The following is a 22,577-nucleotide window of genomic DNA, read 5'->3' as shown; positions in this document are numbered from 1 at the left end:
AAATAATTAAACACAAAATAAATTTACTCCTAAGACAGTAAAACCTTAAGTTTGATGACGAAGTGTTCGGAGTATTATTCACATTTAACCAAGGAATTTCTAAACTGCTTATCACCAACTGTAGTTTGATTTATGGTTCTTCAAATATAGCAATACAGAAAACCAGTGATGGTGAGTGAAAATTTGCCCAAGCAAGCATCGTATGAACTCTTTTGTTTCTCGATGAATGTACAATTTTTGTTATGAAGTCCTTAAATATGTGACGTAAAATCATCTCTAGCTTCTAAAGCCCACAGTATATAGAACGTATTTGTGTGAATGATTGATCCCCTCTCCACCCCCTCCTCCAAAAGCTCGCTATAATGTATATGACGTAGCAATAACTTTTGCGTATAGACGGCAGCTAACGGAAAATATACCCAGGTGATGAAAGTAACAAGTTGGGGTGGCTATTCCATTAAGTGACTGTACAATCCTGCTTAAAGGTATAATAAAACTACTAATTTACAATAAGATGAATCTGCTCTAAAGGTTAACCACTGTCTTATAAATATCCCGAGAGTTACCTAGTAAAGTGCTTGTTGTTGGCATATTCTGTACACAAGACAGAGTGCCCAAGTCCAGTTCCCATCTTAGTACAACCCATGATATTATAAAAAATAGAAGATAAATATATGGATTTGCTTAGGGGTAGAGGGGGGGGGGGCTCACTTCACTTCCCGACCTGTCAGCCCGCCGCTGCTTCAAGTTTGTCGAGAAGTGATAAATGCGCAACTTTTGTCTTCTTTTAATTTGGTCCAACTAAAGTCAGTCATTCTAGAAAATTGTCAGCAAAATAAAGAGGAACAGAGAGAGAGATAAAGAGAACAATGTTGGAAACATGGAAATAGCGTAAAGCACAAGAAACCGCTCATTCTAAGAAAATTGTATTTGCCAAAAGTATATGTACTGTTACACACGACGTTAAATCTGTGCAACCATAAATAAACATAGAATACATCGCTGTGTACCACAGAGTGAATTTACAAATCTTCCTAAAAAATTACATATCACCTATACCTCTACAAGATTAAATGAATATTCATGTTATTACTACATATTTACATTCGCAAAAATAAGGCACTTCGACAATTGGATACAAACTAATGAATTATTTAAAGCAGCTGGTTGACTATCAGTACTATTATTTGGCATGACTATGTTCCACTCATCAGAATCACTCAAGTACAGTTTGTGTTGCGCTGCTCCGTCAAAACTACTCCTCAATATTTCATCTCAAGTAGTCAATAACAGCAACACCATGGGTACACAAGAACCTTTCACTAACATTATGATATGCAAAGTATAGACTAAGCCTTTATAGTAGGCTGGGTTTTCTGGACTAGGCCTCGCGAGTAGGCTGAATGTTTGGAGTAAGCTGGGCCTCTGGGGTAGGATAGGTCTTTGGAGTAGGTTGGGCCTTTGGAGTAGAATGGGTCTTTGTAACTTAGACTTGGTCTATGGAGTAGGCTGGGCCTTTCGAGTAGGCTGGGCCATTGAAGTAGGCTGGGCGTTTGTAGCAATCTCAGCCTTAAGAGTAGGTTGTGATTGCAGTATAGGGTGCCTATTATATAAGCCGGCCTTCGCTACTGGATCTGTGATATACTAAAGACTACAGAGTAAGCTAAACCTATAATGGAAGACTTAAGGCTTAAGCGTTGATTGTTTAGGAAGGTAACAAATCTGCCTCACTACTCTTCCTTTTTTCAAAACTTTCTTGTAAATAAAAAATTCTTGTAAATATAAGTGTGCTATATACAAACAAAATACACTTTATGTCTGGGAGGTGCAAACGTTCTAGATTAACCAGCTGCTTTAAGTGATTAATTTCATAAGTATCACGTTTCCGCACTTTTATGTGCGAGACACTAATTTCCTTATTTGGAGCAATAAAGTTTTACTTACTTACGTTTCCCTTAAAAACTGAACCCAGTCAGGCCAATCTTCAATTAATCGATTTCAATCATTTAGATCATGCATGGCAAGAAATGTTCACAAAATATGCATTAGTTACTCTAATACAAAACGACAGCCATCCTTAACATGCTAACATGAGTTACATAACAATGATTCACATTATGCCAAACATTTGTGATTTACATAAGAATGACTAACATTAACTTAATAATAAATAAAGAACAAAATGTATATCAGGATCTAAGAATACATGGTTAGAATCAGTGGCGTAGGAAGGTACTTTTGAGTGGGGGGGGGGGGCTGAAGACTGATGGCCGGTCTTGGGGAGGGGTCTAAGGGGAGGGGGTGTCCCCCTCCCCTTTGGAATTTTTTTGCATTTCCAGGTGGCCTCAGATGCAATTTGGTGCAATATAGCACACTTCAACACCCAATCCATTTTGTAAATAATTTTGCATTTTCACCTGGCCTTATAGATGCAATTTGGTGCTCCAAATGAGATTTTTTTCTCATTTGGAAATGAAAAAGGGGTTTTCTGACTCGCGGAGCGGGGGGCGGAATGATACTTCCGCCCACCCCCATATTTTTCACTGGGGGGCTGGCGCCCCCCCAGCACCCCCGGTTCCTACGCCCTTGGTTAGAATACAAAATTATACTTTCACTATTGTAGTTTAATACTACCATTTCAAGCATGGACATGCATTCTTTAACAAATTTGAAGAGATATGAATATGAACAAAGACACAAACGTTAGACACATAGTGACATTTCCTATTACTTTGAAATTACCACCAAATCGATTTCAGTAACAGAATCAAACAGCTCATTCTTCAAGAAGCGTCCGTTACTGCAATCACAAGAATGTGAAAAGCTTTAATCGCTGCCAAAATAAAAACACCCCTTTGCAGAAAAACAAACATACAGAGAACCAAAATTGTGATGAAGTTTATGTTACCCCTGTATTTTGTCATCGTAATTTCACCATTTTGCTTTTTCAAATATGTCCATGACCCATGTATGACGTATATCAACAATAACCTCAGTGAAATTTGCCAACAAATGGATGAAAAAGCAAAAAAAAAAAACGTTTAAATAAAAAAGACAATGTGTCCTGTAAACCCTGCATGTGTACTTTCAATTGTGAGACATTTGCCCCAATTTCCACACAGTCAACGAGATAAGTCACTCATGAAAAACCATCACACATATCTTGTCCAATTTGCTTTTTAACATTAGCAATGGCACTTGAAATAACAGGTGTCACTTTTATAAATATTTGTGTCTTTTCATGATTCCATATTTGGAAGAAATGACTAAAAAACCGTTGACCCTGCTATGAAACTTTGTGTTATCCTTGAACTTAATTTCCCTTCTAAAAAAATATGACAAAGAAATGTACCATACATACATTAGTATGAAATATTGGAACAACAATTAAGTAAAAGAGATTGTAGACATTTTACTCCACTGGAGTTCTGTTAAAGCAGGGGTGGGCAACCTTTTTGAATGGATGGGCCAGATAAAAGGGGTGAAAAATTGACTGGGCCACACCTAACCAAACGACCTGCTGTTGAATTCAAACCTTTGATTCCGAGGACTTTCAAGCAATAGGTGTGTGTACTTAATCTGTATTCACAAAAACATGTCAATACAGTACAGTTGATAATTAATGGGGCTAATAGGCCTACCTGACAGCATCATTAGTGCCGATAAATTCTAAGCAGCTAGCTTGTTTTTTGTGATGATGTAAAATAGATTGACTTTTTTCTTTTTCTTGAGACATCTCACGGGCCGCAAAAAAATCACTGGCAGGCCGCATGTGGCCCGCGGGCCTTAGGTTGCCCACCCCTGTATTAAAGAGATCTAACCTTGAGGTTAGACAGATAACTGTAGCCTTTCCCTTTCATTCCAAAAAAACTATCATTGGCAACTCTGCTAAATCTTTGCTAAGGGCTAATTAACACAACTACTGTATCTTGCTGAATAGCTCAGATTAAAATATGGAAGAAACTTGGTATAAAATGCATTATCCTACAAGACATAGAATATTCCCATATAACTGGATACAAGTGGTTTAAAGTATTTAAAACCTCCAAAATTTAAAAAGGCAGTAATCAAGAGGAGTCATAGAAGAAAAAAACCCAAATGTTAGTGTAAATGCGCTTCTGTTTGTCTGCAAACTTTTAAAGTTGGCCACACAACTTTGAGATTTTTGGTACGATTTTGGTTAACTGTTACAAAAAGTCATGTTTCCCTACTGTATGTGATTCCCATGATGCCACATGATTGTGTCAGTATTTAATATCAAGCCCCTACCCCCTCCCCCCACCCCCTCCTCTCCCACCAAAAAAAAAGAGAAAAAAAAAGGGGGCAGGCAGACTTAAAGCAGTACTGGAATATATTTTAAGGAAGAAATTCAAGTTGGAAACCATGCTAAGTTGTATGAAAAACGCACAATATTCTTATTTCAAAAATACAATGATAGAAAAGCTATTGATATGGACGTAATGTTTTATAACTACGGCCCATCATGATAAAGTGAAGCATGTCAGAATACGGAAACCGGTTCCTTCCATGTGAATACAGTACAACCCTAACACAACTTTCAATTTTGTTGTTGATGAAAAAGTACTATGCTGATTTCAACATTAATATACATAAGGTCAACAGTTAGTGAATACCATACTGGAATACAAGACGAATTTTGCAGAAACAAATATGTCTGTTGGTCTTTAAATAATTTACACTTTCTTCTTACATAGAGAGAAGGGGGTCATATAAAATAAATGGATTATAGAGGGCAGTGTGAATTGAAAACTTTATAAAAATGAGAACTTTATAAAAAAGACTGAGTATTTTCTTTGGTGACTACTGAATGGAGTACAAAAAGAAACAACAACGACTAGTGTTCTGATACATCGCAGACGTTTTCAAGATTCCTTCTGAAAATAAACCCTGTTCATATCTGTAACTACTGTACCTGTTGACTTTTAATATTTTATGAATGTTTCAGACAACATGTCAACTCACAAATATTTGATCCAAAGGGACATTCTGTAACTCTACTTGTGTGAGTTAATTTTGTTTTGTCTTTGGCAAGATGGAATTAATCACAAAACATGATTGCCATGTTTCTTGGACCAAATGCAAATTAAGCGGTACAGTAATTATTCAAATTAGTGGACCCATCATTATAAAACAATGTTTTATCATACTGCTCCTCACTTTTGGCAAAATTTTTTGAAGAATATTGAGCTGGTCGAGCCCTGCACGACTGACGTAGACTAATAAAAACCACATAATACAACTGGACTGTAGGCGACCTATAGTATTAGATATTCCTTAAGCCACAATAATGATAATGATAAGGGCAAAATGAAGGACAGTTACTTTCAATGACTACCACTTGCTTCTATCACATGCATAATTGCTTACACGTGATTGGTTCTTTTTTCTTTTTCTTCTTTGAGACTGGGCAGTTTCGGTCCTGAACCACCGCAAAATGCATGAATATCGCCAACTGCCGGTCCATAAATTACAACATGTTGAATCGGTCAGACTTGTATGTATGTATGTATGTATTTTAGATCCTCCTGCAACAGGAACTCGCTAAGAAGCCATCATTGGCTTATCAAAGCTGCAAGGTGACCGAAGTCAGTCTCTTATATTCATATTTAACGTCCATGATTATGAATTGTCAATTTTCAACAATTCTGTAACTGGACGACATACATTAATCTTGGAGTGACTCGAACTGGGGACCTTATGATTGGGAGACACCGTCGTTAACCACTGAGCTAACAAACTTGTGTGGATATGACTGACGACTTGCTCAATTGTAGTCTTAAGGACACACACACTGACAAACAGGCCATGATTATCCACATAGCAACTGTAACAAACCCTTTAAACACTGAGTTTAAAATTCAATCCCTCAGAAACCTTTCTACCTTAGTACATGCCAAAATGCCACTCCAAAATCCTAGTCAAATAATTTGGGCTTTCTTTCTCGGTATTTTGGACTGAAACTTGGACAAGTCAAGAAAATGAATAGCATGATTATGGGATTATAATGTCAAAAATTATCAAGGAATTCAATAAAAAAAAGTCAAATTGAAAGCCATCATTCAATCAAGTCTTTTCTGTTCTAATAGGTTCCCCTATTATCACGTCATCACCACAAAACACTCTTCGCCACAAGTTTTGATTCTGTCACACATAAGCGCCGTTGATATGACTACAAGACTGCAAGACATTGCTAAACATTGTTTCCAGTGAGAGCAAAAACCAATTCTTTATAAATTACTATACAACAGGTAGAATGAAACCATCCAATTTCAAAGTACCCCGACTCTCATGTCAATTTCAGAGACAGTGTGAAATGGCTATTAACTTTGAAAACTGGGAGATTGCAGTTAGTTTAGTTCAATCAAATGAATCACAAGGAGGCCTAACAAAACACACATCCATGTGATTATCATGTGACTACCATGATACTACCATGAGAATATCATCGATGAACGTCCGTGTTCTTGAGGCTCCTTATCTTAACGATGAGCATTACAGAGAATTACGAGGCAGGCTCGTAAACTGTCAGTAACGGACAAGAGTGTACCTCAGCATCCGACCACTTTCTCACCTATTGAGGGAGGTGAAGGCCCCCCTCCACCCTTCCCCCTTCATCATCATCATCTCAGTGCAGACATGTCAACCATGTGAAAGAATAGTTGTACCAAACCCTATGTCCCAATTCACAAAAAAAGAAATTAAACCAAAATCTACCAAAGGCTACTGTATACCCAACAGCAAAAGCTCTTAAGTTCACATTACTGTATGTGACATATTCTTTAATCTGCATGCTCTGAGAAATTTGCAAGCAAGTTAATATTTACAAATATAGTTTTGCAGCCTCTTGTAGAACATTTCAGGGCAATCACATTCCCCCCCCCCCCTGAATCCATTTCACTAAAAAAGATTACTAATTTATAAAAGGCTCTCATCATTGTTCAAACATTTATCGCTTCATTTCATGTCGCTTCTCCATTCTGACACTACATGGTAATAATTTAACTTATAGTTCAGTAAGGGGTTGCACACAGAGTTCATAGCATGATTCAGTCTTTGCTTGGTAACATACTTGCAGCTGTTAAACTCATGTTCTTGCACTAAGTGCCTGTACTAGTCCTCACGGATTTGTTCTTGTAATTGTACCCGGGCACTTTGGAAATCTAATACAGATATCAGTACAAGATTACATAGTTGTACTTTTACACTTTGGAAATCTAGTACAGATATCTGTACAAGATTACATAGTTGTACCGGGCACTTTGGAAATCTAGTACAGATTTCAGTACAAGATTATATAGTTGTACTTGGCACTTTGTAAATCTAGTACAGATATCAGTACAAGATTACATAGTTGTACTCCGGCACTTTGGAAATCTAGTACAGATATCAGTACAAGATTACATAGTTGTACTCCGGCACTTTGGAAATCTAGTACAGATATCTGTACAAGATTACATAGTTGTACTTGGCACTTTGGAAATCTAGTACAGATATCAGTACAAGATTACATAGTTGTACTTTTACACTTTGGAAATCTAGTACAGATATCTGTACAAGATTACATAGTTGTACTCCGGCACTTTGGAAATCTAGTACAGATATCTGTACAAGATTACATAGTTGTACTCGGGCACTTTGGAAATCTAGTACAGATATCTGTACAAGATTACATAGTTGTACTTTTACACTTTGGAAATCTAGTACAGATATCAGTACAAGATTACATAGTTGTACTTGGGCACTTTGGAAATCTAGTACAGATATCAGTACAAGATTACATAGTTGTACTTTTACACTTTGGAAATCTAGTACAGATATCTGTACAAGATTACATAGTTGTACTCGGGCACTTTGGAAATCTAGTACAGATATCTGTACAAGATTACATAGTTGTACTCGGGCACTTTGGAAATCTAGTACAGATATCTGTACAAGATTACATAGTTGTACTCGGGCACTTTGGAAATCTAGTACAGATATCTGTACAAGATTACAAAGTTGTACTTGGGCACTTTGGAAATCTAGTACAGATATCTGTACAAGATTACAAAGTTGTACTCCGGCACTTTGGAAATCTAGTACAGATATCTGTACAAGATTACATAGTTGTACCGGGCACTTTGGAAATCTAGTACAGATATCAGTACAAGATTACATAGTTGTACTCCGGCACTTTGGAAATCTAGTACAGATATCTGTACAAGATTACATAGTTGTACTCGGGCACTTTGGAAATCTAGTACAGATATCTGTACAAGATTACAAAGTTGTACTTGGGCACTTTGGAAATCTAGTACAGATATCTGTACAAGATTACAAAGTTGTACTTGGGCACTTTGGAAATCTAGTACAGATATCTGTACAAGATTATATAGTTAGAGCATTGTGCTTGCACTCATACTTCGGTTACCGGGACTCATGGTGTTGTACTCGTGATATAACTTTTTTGGGCAATCCATGCTAGGTACCATACTAAATGTGAAGAAAATTTGCCAGTAGAGCCTACATCAGAAAATGGCTTTACACCAAACCACAGCAATTGAGTCCAAATAGTTGGAAGAGAAGATGTGGCTACCTAAGGTAGGCTAAGGTAGGCAGTCGATAGGCTTGAAGCTAAACACGTGCTGTATAATCAAATGTCAGACTCCCTTATGAGGGAATGTCGGTGATTGCAAGAAAACGACACAAGTATCTTCTGATCTCCCTTCACCGTTCACTAATGTAAATAGCAAACATTGTACAGTAATGCTAGGCTAGAAATGCTTGTAAAGTGTATGGGAAAATAATAATCCCAAACTACTAAAATACAGAAAATTAAATCGTTGTGGAAAAGGAAGATACCATACCAGTGTCATTCATGGACACAACGTTGTAAACCAGGAAAGTAGAACAGAGGAGTATCGTTTTCTAATACCTTATCTTCTGTGTTAAGCTCCAAACACCATTGCAATATGCTGTTACCAGTTTCCAAGCCATTAACTGAAGTACGTCTTTTCGCTGTAGTATATTTCTTCCTTGTCGGGGGCAAAGATGTAGAGCAGCCCCGCAGCCAATTGCAGTATCCAGATTCCGAGAGCCAATCCCCAGGCCCAACCGAGCTCCCAGACACCTCTATTTGGTACGACATCCTCGACCATGAACTTCACAGGGAAGATGATCAATACGATAAGGATGCAAACGGCTAGAGAGGGGGTAAAGCACAAATAAAGGTAATTTTTGATGGATTCGTATATCCAACAGACTAGATGCTGTCTCTAGGAAGGAGGAAATTGCCCATGGTAGCAGATATGAGAAATAAAATCCTGATCAATAGAAAAGGAATTCTTGGCTGTTAGATCTTTCTTCTCATTTGTTGTCATCCAATTTACTGGGCAAGCTTTTTTTAATTGAAAGTAGCATGCAGATTTATCAAAGTAAGACATTTTCCTAAGGCATTTCATCAAATAAAGCTTGAATTAGTGAATAATCAACAATTTATGGCAATTCTCAAGACCCTTTTTCATTTTACAACTGAAAACATTCAAAAGAAAGCTGCAACCATTCTAAAATATTCCAACCTTGTTTTTATTTTATTTGAAGTAATTTCTTGTACAAGTCTAGATTAAAATCCTGCTTTTTGATGGGATTTTTCATGTTTGAACAGTGCTGGAATTTCGATAAACCATTAAAGCTCCCTTGTTCAAAAATATTGTATACTGTACAGTACCTGAAAGTTAAAAATCAGCTATTTATTTGAAGAGTTTTACCGCCACCCTCAAAGCATTTTAAATTTCCTTCTCACTGGAACATTTAGTGATCTAACTTAAACATTCTTGAAGGTCTGCGAATAAGTTGGAAGAGGTCAGAGAGTTCGGGAAATAATTTACAGAAAGACACAAACAATTGATCTAAAATACTGTCAAACTTGGGTCTGAACTCCCACATTAAATTTGTCAATTATTTTGTAAACTTGCTGTCATTGACATAAAGAATACTGTTCTTGTTTACGTTAAACTGTTGAGTTTATCTCTAGTGATTCCTGCAGTACAGTAGAATCAAGCTCTTGACTTTTAACCTTTCAAAAACTGAGGATCTCAAACTCAAAGATACTCACGGTCTGAAGTTTTCTATTCAGGGTTTGATAGTTTAAAGGCATTGAAGACTCGCCCCAAACTGCGTGCCGCGCTCTGAAAAAGTTAATTTTCCATTGCTTGCAAGTGCAGTTTTCTTCTTGTCGCTACAAAATGCAGACAGTAATGAAACGTGATACCTTGTTATCTTTAGCAGGACCTGAGATGTCCATAGCTGTATCGTTTGTACACTGTGCTGTGGGTATTGACCGCAACTGTATGTACTGACTGTACACTATGTGTCTAATTACCGAAGGTAGCAAGCTGTGTGCCTATTTTCTGGGATCGATGGTGGTGTCTAACACTTCTGTTACACCTCATTCGATACTACTGTACAGTAGGTCAGATTACCGGTATTAGACGTTTCTTTTTGCGCGAGTCTTCACACCCTTTAATAAATACGGAAGCACTTAAAATTAAAGTACTTACCGGCTACTATGAGTATTATTCCTCCTATCACAAAGTACATGGCGTAAGAGCGTCCCTTCCAGAGAGCTAAGGCAGCACAAAGGAGACCGACCACGGTCAAGATAAGGGAGATGAGGGTGAAGGCCTTAGCAGCACTCAGCCAAGCTGTAGAGAGGATTATAGAATAAAATAAAATCAGTATAATTCAGGGATGAGCCTGGGGTAAAAACAAAATCACGGAACTTTGCAAAAATTGCGGTATAGGCTCCAGTTTGCGTATGCTACAGTGTGTTAGGATAATAGTTTTTGTCCCGAGGTAGAAAAGAAATCACATATTCCGTGAATTTGCGGTAAAAGCACATGCCTGATAATTAATACAGCTCAACTTGTACTGTATGACCTTGAAGACAGGAAAGAAACTAGAAGACCAGTGGGATGATTTTCATTTGAGATACTTGCAGTAGTTTTCCTCCAAAATGAAGGAGAAATTTTATTTTTGAGCCAAGAGAACAGGCCATTTTAACTTTTATTGAGTGATCCATTTTAATTTTGTTTATATATAATGAAGAACTACTCTGTATTCTACCAAATACCAGAAACCTCATTTTTCTATAACCTGTTGATGAAGTCTATATTGTTACCGTAGTGGTAAAAAGCATACGGTATGCAAGCAGCTGTCTCTAACCTAGGGTCAACATCACTATGTACAGTACAGTAACATCAACAATGTATTGTATTGTGCAATATTTTCATAAACAATGGATTTACAATTTAGATTTACAGTATGTATTAATACTAACATGTTAAACAAAACCACATTTGTTCTCTGTACTTCAAAGTAATTACCAATATCATAAGCTAATTATTCTATGTACAATAAACTTCTCTCAATTTTAACATGTAATTTTTCAACAGTACTGTTTGTATGTGCTTGCATGGGCCCAGGCTTGTATGTATATATACATGTGTATTGAATATAAGAAGAATGTTCAGCTCACACAGTCATTGCAGCAAGTGTTATGTATGTATAGCACAATAACAGGCCCAAGTTGTGTTGTATTTAAACATGTGTAAAAGATATAAATATAACCAGAACGGTTATGAGTATGTTGATCCTCAATTCACATATAGGCCAACCTTGTCAATCAATCAATCAATCAACCAATCAGAAGACATTAATAAAGCGCCAAGATCAACACAAATTGTTCAAAGGCGCTAAATGTACTATAGTATGTACAACTTAGCCTTGGTCATTGGTAACTTGTCACACCTACACACTAAAGAGTGCACAATTCAATCAATCTCTCCTGGGGCACCACAATGCACCACAACAACGTGTCCCCCGGGGGACTTCCCATAGGGTGCAGCCACAAACCGGCACACGCAACTATATTTACAAGTTACCTCACAAGTCCCCATTAATACACCTGGGTGAAGAGAGGCAATGGAGATAAAGTGCCTTGCCCAAGGACACAACGCAATGGTCTGGCCAGGGCTCGAACCTGTAATCCTTAGATCACCAGTCCACTCCCTTAACCACTTGACCACAAGGCTCTCTTGTGTACAGTAGTTACACACAGGTGCTATATAGTTCCACATCTGCATTCATACACATGATACAAGTATCTCTCCATAAGCTTAGGTTATCATACAGATTGAAATTTGTGTACACATTCACCAAACACCGAGACATAAACCTTGAGCAATGAATAAGTTATCACTGACCTGACTTTTGCGCACCATAGCAGATGAGCTCTGGTGATGTTGATGGTGTTGGTTGTAGTGGGCTGGCAGTGGGAGCCTTGCGTTCTCCACTGTAGCACTCTGTCCAGAGACCTTGATTGTATGTTCCTGCTTTTATCCACACTTGACTGACTAGCACGGGTATCATTAGGATTATGGCCACTACGACTAAGATTGTAGCTATAATCTTGAATGGTCGTATCACCCGGGTCGTGACGGTGGTTTCGGTTGTTTCTTGCATCCTGATGCTTGGGTGTCTTTTCTCTCTTCTCCAAGTAAATACTTGCCTGTTGGTGAAGGGAATATTTACAATAAGTTCACAAAACAATTTTCAATATTCAGTAAGTTCAATTATTTGCTCGGCATTGTTATTGCTCGCTTGTACCAGATCTATCCATTCCTAGGTTACGCTCAGTCTCTAATTCTGCCAGAAGTTAGATGAAGAGTGCTGTCAAAGAAGACACTAAAAGAATATAAAACCAATCACTTGTTACTTTGACTGCAAGAATCAGGTGGCTTAAAGATTGGTATTTTGTGTACAGATGTGTACTACATTTAAATCACATATTGCAATAAACTGGTGAACGGTCAAATGTTTAAGTGTATCACAAAGTGTTCAAAGACTGAAAGCTTGACTTTATATGAGGTGGTAGACTGGACTGGGTTAGAGCATGGAGGTAAAAACAGGTTAGAGCAACTGTAAGAAGGTAGTGCAATAAAGTAACCAATTAGATCCAAGCATGGTAGAGATAAGAGTGCAATTGGTGTTTGGAGACAGGTGAGGGAGTGAGGAGAGTTCTATTCTCCTTTTGATCACTTTAAAATAAAACTACTCTATGTAATATGATATTACAAAACAACCTCCCTGGGTATCATGTTGATGTCATAAACAAAGAGTCCTTTAACAGGTCACCACAAATTTACTTTATTCTTCAGTACACATCTTTGAGTAAAAAACTCAGAGTGAGAGTGACCATTCCTGTAAAGCCCTTCGAGCAGCGTTGCTGATGAATGGCTAAATATTAGTACAATTTTATTATTTTTTATTATTGTAGCAATTCGACTGCATGAGATCTTGCTCAAAGAGAATTTAACGACTTTAATACCACGGTACAAGTTAAAAACTAACATTGGACGGACCTAGCACTTGAAACATGCCAAACAACCCTGTATTAATTGCCAATCACACTTGTGAAATTGCATACACACATTAAGAGGTACAGACACACATACTGTCCTCCCCTCGTTACTAATAACTAGAGTGTCATTCTATGTCATACTGAAACTGTACAGTTCATTCCTCTACCAGCAAGTGCTATAAAGAACCTCAATCTAAGTGATCCACTACTGTAGTGCAAGTTAAATAAAGATTCCTGAAATAATCCAAAGCACCTGGGTTGCATTTAAATGTAGCACAATTTCTTTTGCCATTACATGCACTTCAATCCAGAAGCTGTTTTTGTTAGCTTGTTGTGCAGTAAAGTCTGCTCTCAGTACTCTTGAAACGGCAACACCAATTCTACAAACAAACGCAAGCTTTCACACCTGGGCTGGGCAAAATCTACTACAATTTTTGAGTCCCAAGGATCAGGAAGCCTTATGTAGTAACTTATTTGAGACCCTATCCGTGTTAGATCTTTTCCATAAGTGTTCAGAGGGTATCGAGACAGGGGTGTGAATTCGCTCCCATTCCTGTTCCCGGGACCGCCATTTAACGTCCCCATCTGATGTACGGACATGGGCTTCTAATGTTCTCAAATCTTAATGTCAAAAATTGACCAATGACATTTTGCGATGTTCATCAGTGTAGGATTTTCACGGTCGTCCGGTCGTCCGAGACGACTAGAAATTACGTCGGACTACCAAATCTTTCAAAATGTTGTGTGCTGCACTGCTTGGTGGTCCTTTGGACGACCAAAACAAATGAAGACTTTGAAGAATTATTGAGCCTAAATATATTTCATTAAAAATGAAAGTCAATTTAATTAAATAGTTTCTGAATAACACCCAAACCATACTTAAATTATTTAAAAACATGCGCGATATATTAACTTTACAACATCGTTAGCAAAAATCTGTACACTAATAAAGTCGCCTAACGATAGTTTCTAATAATGTACCCAGAAAACAAATGACACTCGTGGCTAAATGTCAGTGCAATGCATTTTGAACGGTGTACGTTGTAACAACGGTCGATCAGACACTGACAGTCTATAGGCCGAGTGAAAATGCATTGCTGGACAATGGGGGAAATCTAGCCTGTATCGCTGAATTTGTGACACAGTTATAAGATATCCACGGAATACTTTCATTATTGCTGTTATCTTCGACCACATGGTTGCCTAACAGCACACTACGTCAATTGGGGAAATCTAGCCTATACCACTGAATTTGTGACGCAGTTATAAGGTATCCATGGAATACAGTAATGTTATTAGCAAAAAAAGTTTGCGTCCCACGGACGCAAGCCCCCGAAAAAGTTTGCATCGAACACCAATTACGTTTATTGTATGACCTACTGTAATAATACTAGTGTAGTATCACTGCCTATACTTTGTGAATGTTATACACAATATTATAGGGCAGATGGCTCAGTGTCTTAGCTTCAGTGTTTGACAGGGGCGGCCCGCCTCACTCCTCCTTTCGCCCACCCTGCCGTTTCAAACAATTTGTACCCCAAGCCCCCTCCTTCATCCGCCCTTGTCCTTCCCTACTCGCCAACTCCGTGGTCAATTGGACCGCGAAAAAGAAACTACTGTGGTATGTATGCACATTTCACATTAGCAACTCTTATTGCAGAGAAAAGAAACATACTGTGAGATAAAATATCCTTTCAGGATCAGATATGTAAGCTTCCCACAAAATTCATAGATTGTCTCAGTTCATAACATTTTCTGATCAAAACAATGATTAAAATATTACGTTATAGTCTCAGAAACAATTCAAGTGCATCTTCGTACCACCAGTGATTGTTGTCAAAATGTACGTAACAAATATGAGACAAGGCCTAACGTTATGATATTTGAGTGCACACATACTGTATAATAGCCTTTACCACAAACTTTGTTACAGTACCTCTACACAGGGGCAAGTAAACGTTGCAAGTAATTGTTGTTAAACAACTTACTTTGTGTTCATTGAGCACTAAAAGTGCAAGAATGTTGCAGACAATCGGTAGGGACTATTAGCCAATCAAATCACGGGAATCTTGGTAAAGCATCATTGTCTATTTTTAGCATGAAAATCTCCGTAATGAAGTTTTGGTAACCCTGTACCTTGTAGTTGATCGTTTTGATATATTTATTTTCAAACAAATTCAATGATCTGTAGGAGTAGGAGAACTTTTGGTTCTTGTCAGAAGAAGTTGTGGTTTTTTTAAAAGAAATAATGAAAGATGTTCAATCAAAAATGGTGTTTTATTATGTTTTTCATTGACCTAGTTGTGAGTGTGTACTTGGGGTTTGCAAGCAATTTGAAGATTTTTCGTCCCTGGCCAAAACATTGGGTCCAGGACGCAGAATCCTGCGTACGTAACAATGCTGGAATATATACTTTCTTATTGCTGTTATCTTGGACCACATGGTAGCCTAACACAAAGGGAAAATCTTGCATGACCATCGGTTTGCAAAAAAAATCACACTGCGTAGTATTCTGGTAGTAAATAAGGAACCGGGTGGGATACGCCTTGCAAACACTGTTTGAAAACAGTATACAATAACATGGTTATATGCTAAACTAATAAAGCTTTGGTTGAAAGAATCAGATTGAGCACCAAAATGTTTTGTTTTGTATTATTTGTGTTCATTTTCAAATTTGGTGGAAAATTTGGAAGGACTACCAAGTTTTTTGCAAGACTACCAAATCTTTGAAAACCTTTGAAACTGGTAGTCCTTCGGACAACCTTCTCAAATTCCTGAAAATCCAACACTGTTCATAACATATGTGATCTGGCCAGTAAATGAGCAGACTTCGGTGTCACTTTGATCACCAAGTTGGGAGCACATGTGCCTTGCACAAACTTCCTTGATGTAGTGTTACAAACTATTAAGGTTTGTTTTGTCAACCTTTTCTTTGGTCCTTATGTTTGTTGAACATCTTTTCCATTATAACAAAAACTGCAGAGCATGAGCTCATAAATTTGTTGGTGTGAAAGTTAGTTCTACCTAATATTTAAAGGGCCTAATTCTAAGTTTCTTTTGCTTGGATGTCAGGAATTAAGCACCACCAACACAGTTCCTCTAGTACTAACCACAGCTTAAGTTAGGGCCAACACTCAGTAACCTACTTAAGAGACCCTACATGAAAGACATTACTATTTAATTACTGCACACCATTGTTGATCAGAAGTTACAACCTAGCATAGGACTATCATACGTTACGATATTCACATTAGGCTACACACACCGTAGGCTAGCCTAAAACAAGTGTAGTATTTCAGAGTCCTTTACAAATCACAAGTCTGTATACGTTAGGACTGGTCTAGAGATACGTTTTGCGTTGTATAGGCCTAGCTTAGGGAAGTTAGGCTGTAACTTGTAAGTGCTACAGTGTTAACGTTAGAACATTTCTACTTCGTTTTAGGATTCAAACAGTAGAGTTAGCAGTGGTAACAATTACTTCAGTGTTGATATATGCGGTCTACCAGCTTTTCGGCTCCAAAACAACGTTAGAAGATGTCTCCGTGTGAAAATATCAACAAAGAGTGAAGACGATCCGTCGGTTATCTTGGGTGTAATGAAAAAACCCTGTAGAATTTTCATGAGAATATTTGGTACGTACAGCATGAACATATATCAACGCCCACTTCCTTTCAAAGTGGCTTTGAAACATACGCGCATATATGAAACCATAGAAATATAAAAGAAAGAGAAACACTCGTACAGCTTCATTTAGTTCGTACTTGACGACTTTTTGAAGTCCATGGATATGTTGGTGGGAGGCTCTCTCGCTCCATTTACGTGGACAGTTGTATTGATCTTTACTTTTCAATAGAAATGTTGAAGTTCGATGCGATACAAGCAAAAAGTGGGCGACATACAACTGTCAGAAGTCACCATTTTTCGCCAAAGACACAGGAAAGAAAAAGTTACCCGAGTTTTTTCTCCTTTGCTAATTCTATGGTCGCACAAACATTCCTTTGTGGTTACGCTCCACACAGCGGGCAATCATGGTATTATGATATGGTACAAGTGACTGTACCTTGTATTGTCTACTCTTGACGGAAACGTTAGGTTAGAAAGAATCTTTGGTAATAAAAACAAACAACAAAACAACAACGAAAACTAGTTGATCACCTCTCAACTTAAGTTCCTTTGTAAATGGTATTGTTACCATATGATGTCAGAAGGCCAATGACATTAATGACTGTGGTCGCTGCAAAATATAACATAGTTCAACCTGCTATTAAATAAAAGGAATTCTGGGAAGCCCATCGCATAAGACAGGAATGAATATCACTGGCAGGATGTTACTCACAGATAGCATATTTACATAAAACTTGATCTATTCCTTGTTCTTTGTTAGTATCATTTACAGTATATGTGCTGGCTCGAGTTGAGTTTTGTTGTAGTACGTGTTATTCGGATCACTACAAAATTTGAATGTGAATAACCTATGATGCAGGCACCGAGCCCGCGCTGATTTCTTGTCACAGAACTTAAGAAATCGCTAAACCTGAAGTTTGGTCATTGGTAGAATGACGAAAACAAAACCCCAAATCAGCCTCAGTATGTTGTTCATAGGTGTCCATAGACCTGTATAAGTGAATGCCCTATTGACATATGCTACTGAGCATTCAGCTTTTTACTTCCGGTCAATCTGTGGAATTCATTATTTCAGTTGAATTATGCTTGTACAACTGAAAAACATTGTTCCGATATAGTAAAATTACACGGGCCACTTTTGTAGGGTTTTGAAGACCTCGGGGACAGCAGAAATGTAACGGCGAACAACACGTTGCCAATTCAACCTGTGTTTATTTGATGCACTCAAAACTTTCCCCCAAAAAATATATAATTGTTTTGATCAACGAAAAGACAAAGAGCTTACTTTGTTTTCATTTTTTTAATATGAGGTGTAAAGTCTGTGTACAATGTACCTTAAACCAAGGTACGTGATACTGTATGATTGGCTGCACTTAAAAAATATAACACTAACATCAAATTGATATAATATACACACAAACAAAGGTCAATACAATTAGGTTATTCAAGTATAAGACAATCGCCATGCATTGTCATCTGTTGACATTCCATATAATAACCAATACGTTACGTTTAATGCATTCCTGTAGTTTGTCTTATAAGCACAATTTAGTTGTTACGATGACGATATTTAATTAATGGTGACACAAACCCAAATTTCATCTGTGGTTTCTGTGATAGAGATCTTTGCGAACATTATAACGGTTCTCAACCAGCTAAGAAACATCTTGTGCCTTTTGGGGGATATCCAAATTAAACAATCCATTCTGGGAGCTGCCATTTCGTGAATCTGTGATGTCATCATGAAGGCCAGTGAGATCTCAAATCTCTCACTTACTCTTTGTTTATTTGTTTCCATATTTTCAAGGCAGGGGCGTATCCAGGGGGGGGCGCAACAGGCGCGCGCCCCCCCTATTGGCCGTCACCAAAAAAAAAAAAAAAAAAAAAATTGATGACGACCTTTATGTGAGCTGTCGGTGATCGCTCAACCCCCCCCCCCCCCCTCCAGTATGCTTTATTTTTTGTTTGCCAAAAAAAGGTTCTGGCGAAGTTCGGCGGCATAATAGTTTTAGAAACATATATGGTAATTGTGTTTGTATTATCACTATAAACACTAAATGACATGCCAGCCATACTAAATTGTGCATTTTGTGTCCATATTTACTGGAAATGTTGCTTATTATTAAGGTCGAAAAATGGATCACATATGGCCATGGGCGGCGATCCTGGGTGGAGGGGGGATATATCCCCCCATGAAAATGGGTGGAGGGGATGTAATGCACCATATCCCCCCCCCCCACCAAATGCCAGGGATAAGAATATTTTCATGCCTACATTTATGCATCTTCGTTAATGTACGGCTCTTTTTTAGCTTCATTTCTCGCCTACCATAAACGCAGTGCGATCTTTTCAAATAAAGCGTCTTTATAAAGCAAAAATAGTTGACTGTAGGCTTCATTGCCCCATAACAACAAAATGTATGATTGCTCCCACGGTATTGATATAGTACATATATGCACCCTCATAGTATTCATATAGGCCCTATAGTATAGGCCTACACACGTACATGTTCCCTCGAACAGCTGAGAATCTCATGTAACCAGGGTAATGCTTAATACACGTTTCACCTGGATGCCCTAGCAATCGGTACCTAGGAATGTAACTATGTGTAATTGTGTATTGCATGTGTATAGGCCTATAATAGCCTGCATGAGGCCATTTTCTTCATCGAATAATATAACAGAGCTCTCGAACATTCTAACGTTGCGCCTGAAACAAGATTGACAGGGGCAATTTTCCCAAAATAACACCCGAAATTAAAAAAAAAAGTATTTTGGATCCTGATTATGAGATATTTCGGACATGACATCCCTATTTTAAAGTTGGGTATATGCCGCTTGGAAACCTCGGGAAGTGCCGTTTCCGGCCATCTAGAGGGTTTGTTAATCCCAAAATTTTCTTGTACGCTTCGCGCCAACCCATGGTGGCGCTACGCTTAGATAGTCAACAAGGTCATATCCCCCCCCCCCCCACTCGGAAGTACGGATCGCCGCCCATGCATATGACACCATTTTGCATTTCAGCCCTTCTTTGAAAGCAAAAATTGTACACCCCTCCCCTTAGACCCATCCCCCAGGATGGCGATCATTCATGCCTGGCGCCCCCCCCCCCATTGGAAAATCCTGGATACGCCCCTGCAAGGTAGGGTGTTTTTAAGCAGACTCTGAAACCAATGCCATCATGTTAGGTCAAGTTATAAGGGAGTCAATAATTTAATTTTAGAATTTGCCAATTTTATTTTCATTACAGCAAATTAAATATTTTAATAACTAAGGCAAATCGTAAACACTTGAGACAAACGTGGCTCGATATGATGTCATGTTTAGACTTGCTTAACTCTTCAGCCTTGTGTGTGAAGGTATAATGTGTGATTTATCCCAAATGGAAAGATAATTTTTGGCCTTAGCTTAATTTTGTGGGAAGTTGTTCATGTCAGTTATCTCTATCACATGGGCTATAATGATGACGGTAGTATGGGGTAAGAGAGTAGAGGGAGGGGTTGTTCATGAAAAGAATCTCTATCACAAACACCAGTGATACGTAATGGGCCTGTATCTTCATTAAATCTCTCTGTATGAATGTTTAATGATTTTACGCTCGTAAAGCACATAGTTAATTAAGAAAACATGCTGAATATTTTTAAGTAATAATTCTCCATGATATTTCTAAGAGAGCTTAGAATAAAGTTTGTGTGATTAATACAGAGTAATGACATAATTTTGCTACGATCTATATTCTGTGTACAAAACAACAACAACAAACAAACAACCACTGACTACAAATAATAATTGTTTATTTTGGTTTTCCAGCCGGTTCATGATTAGCTCCTACATTCTTTCGCTCTTTTGCTTTCATAGAAATATCTATTGCAAGTAAACTCAGTAACATGAACACTAAGAAAGCCCCAGATGCAATGGAAAGAATCCACAATAGATTGGCAGGAGTGGTAAATTCCTCGCAATTGCTGTTCTCCAACAGACGCCATGTATCCAGATCGGAAAAGTTGCCAGTTACATTGACACATGCGTTGTAAAGTGTACGACCTATTAGGATCTTTTTGACGGTATATTCGCGGATCGTGCCATTTTCCGTTCGATACATATCGACAATATCGACACTGTTAATTTCCTTCACGATCACCTCTGTTAGTTGGACTGAGCGGTCCGTAACTGTTTCTTCCCATGTAATGTTCCACGTCACCGTTGCTGAGTCGGATTCAATATCAACAACGGCAACAGAGACTTCAAGTTGAGCACAGGAATAGGCAAGAAAGGAGATTATTAACGATGACGTGACCCAAAATGGCTCCATTTTACGATCTTCGATGCTTTTAATGATACCGTATATACATCAACTTGACCTGTTATAGTGGAGTTTATACACGGTTGAAAGTTCATTGGTTGATTGTAATCTGGAATCGGAAGAAAACGAATCAATGAGTAATCTGGAATCGGAAGAAAACGAATCAATGAGTAATAAAAAAAATATGAAAAAACTTTGTTTTTTATAGAAGAGAACTAAACCAACTCATGTCTTGCTTGATACGAACCTTGGTGATGACCATCCATCCGTATGTATTATTTTAGCATTATTATGTGATATATTATTATATTATTAATAGTCAAGTCGTTTAGAATTTTGAAGAAACAAACTAGTCATATGGTGTTTTCCTTAGGCGTTTGGGGAAGTTTGTTAATCCCAGGTTTATAATATACCGTAAACATAGTGATAGAGGGGTGAGGTAGCTCCTAATTTCAATGTTTGATGTACAGTAGCCTGCGACATCAAAAACATTTCGTTGCTTGTATATAAAGATACGCATAATAGCATTGACGGATATACAACGCCCGATACACCATCTTGAAAATATAAGTGTAAATGTTCAGAAGTGGGAGGACATAGACCAAGGTCTGCCATGTCACCCTGTAACCATTCATTTTAATTTTGGGAAATACAACAGAAGTTTTATTTCATTTTTATGGATATTGTCATATGAAACCAGTACGTAGTAAATGAAATCCCCCGCCTTCCTATGTTTTATATTGTGGCACAAGCAGCCGATAATATAATTTTATCCATATATAGTATAATCTAAAAACAAACGTTAGGCGGTTGCTTATAGGTGAATAGCCCAAAGTGGTAACTCGATCTGTAACATGCTATAAGGGCGGACAAAAAACATCACATTTTTGATATTTTACAAGTAGCCTATACTTAAAATATTACGCACATACACACACACATATATGTATGCATATATATATATATATATATACATATATATATATATTTATATACATATATACATGTATGTATGCATGTGTGTATAAATAAAATCTATTAGTCAGTTTGTAACGATTTAAATAAATATAGGCCTTACTCACCAATATTCCTGGTAGCAGTCATTACCAGACTTCAGTAGCCGTCTGTGTCAACTGATGTACGATTTGATTGAACAAGAAATAAATCACACATGTACGTGTCTTAATAATGCAAACTCAATGCATGTATTTCCGCAACAGGGTGCTTGCTT

The 22,577-nt window shown here is 37.8% G+C and overlaps 1 protein-coding gene across 2 annotated transcripts; it reads right to left on the bottom strand.

Moving 5' to 3' along the window:
- Positions 1–887: 887 nt before the first annotated feature.
- On the bottom strand, positions 888–17,555 carry LOC139976441 (uncharacterized). Of its 2 annotated transcripts, none has more exons than XM_071985173.1 (4): positions 17,163–17,555; positions 12,264–12,568; positions 10,560–10,703; positions 888–9,202 (listed from the first exon to the last, which is right to left on the bottom strand). In XM_071985173.1, the coding sequence occupies exons 1-4, from the start codon at positions 17,168–17,170 to the stop codon at positions 8,997–8,999; spliced, it is 663 nt and encodes a 220-aa protein (XP_071841274.1). In that variant the 5' UTR covers positions 17,171–17,555; the 3' UTR covers positions 888–8,996. The 2 variants fall into 2 exon arrangements, with proteins under 2 accessions (XP_071841274.1, XP_071841273.1); XM_071985172.1 differs by lacking the exon at positions 17,163–17,555 and adding an exon at positions 16,899–17,101.
- Positions 17,556–22,577: the final 5,022 nt, after the last annotated feature.

Source organism: Apostichopus japonicus, chromosome 11, assembly GCF_037975245.1.
Source record: "Apostichopus japonicus isolate 1M-3 chromosome 11, ASM3797524v1, whole genome shotgun sequence".
Classification (NCBI taxonomy): domain Eukaryota; kingdom Metazoa; phylum Echinodermata; class Holothuroidea; order Aspidochirotida; family Stichopodidae; genus Apostichopus; species Apostichopus japonicus.
This window is presented reverse-complemented; position numbering and strand designations above follow the sequence as displayed.

What these genes read in the sequence shown, in the direction of transcription:
- LOC139976441 (XM_071985172.1), bottom strand. Translation starts at nt 17,071, where the DNA reads ATGTTCATGCTGTACGTACCAAATATTCTCATGAAAATTCTACAGGGT. An exon ending in CTATGGTGCGCAAAAGTCAG is followed by an intron (nt 10,704 to 12,263) that starts GTCAGTGATAAC and finishes TCCTCTCTACAG; the next exon opens with CTTGGCTGAGTGCTGCTAAG. An exon ending in AATAATACTCATAGTAGCCG is followed by an intron (nt 9,203 to 10,559) that starts GTAAGTACTTTA and finishes CCCCCTCTCTAG; the next exon opens with CCGTTTGCATCCTTATCGTA.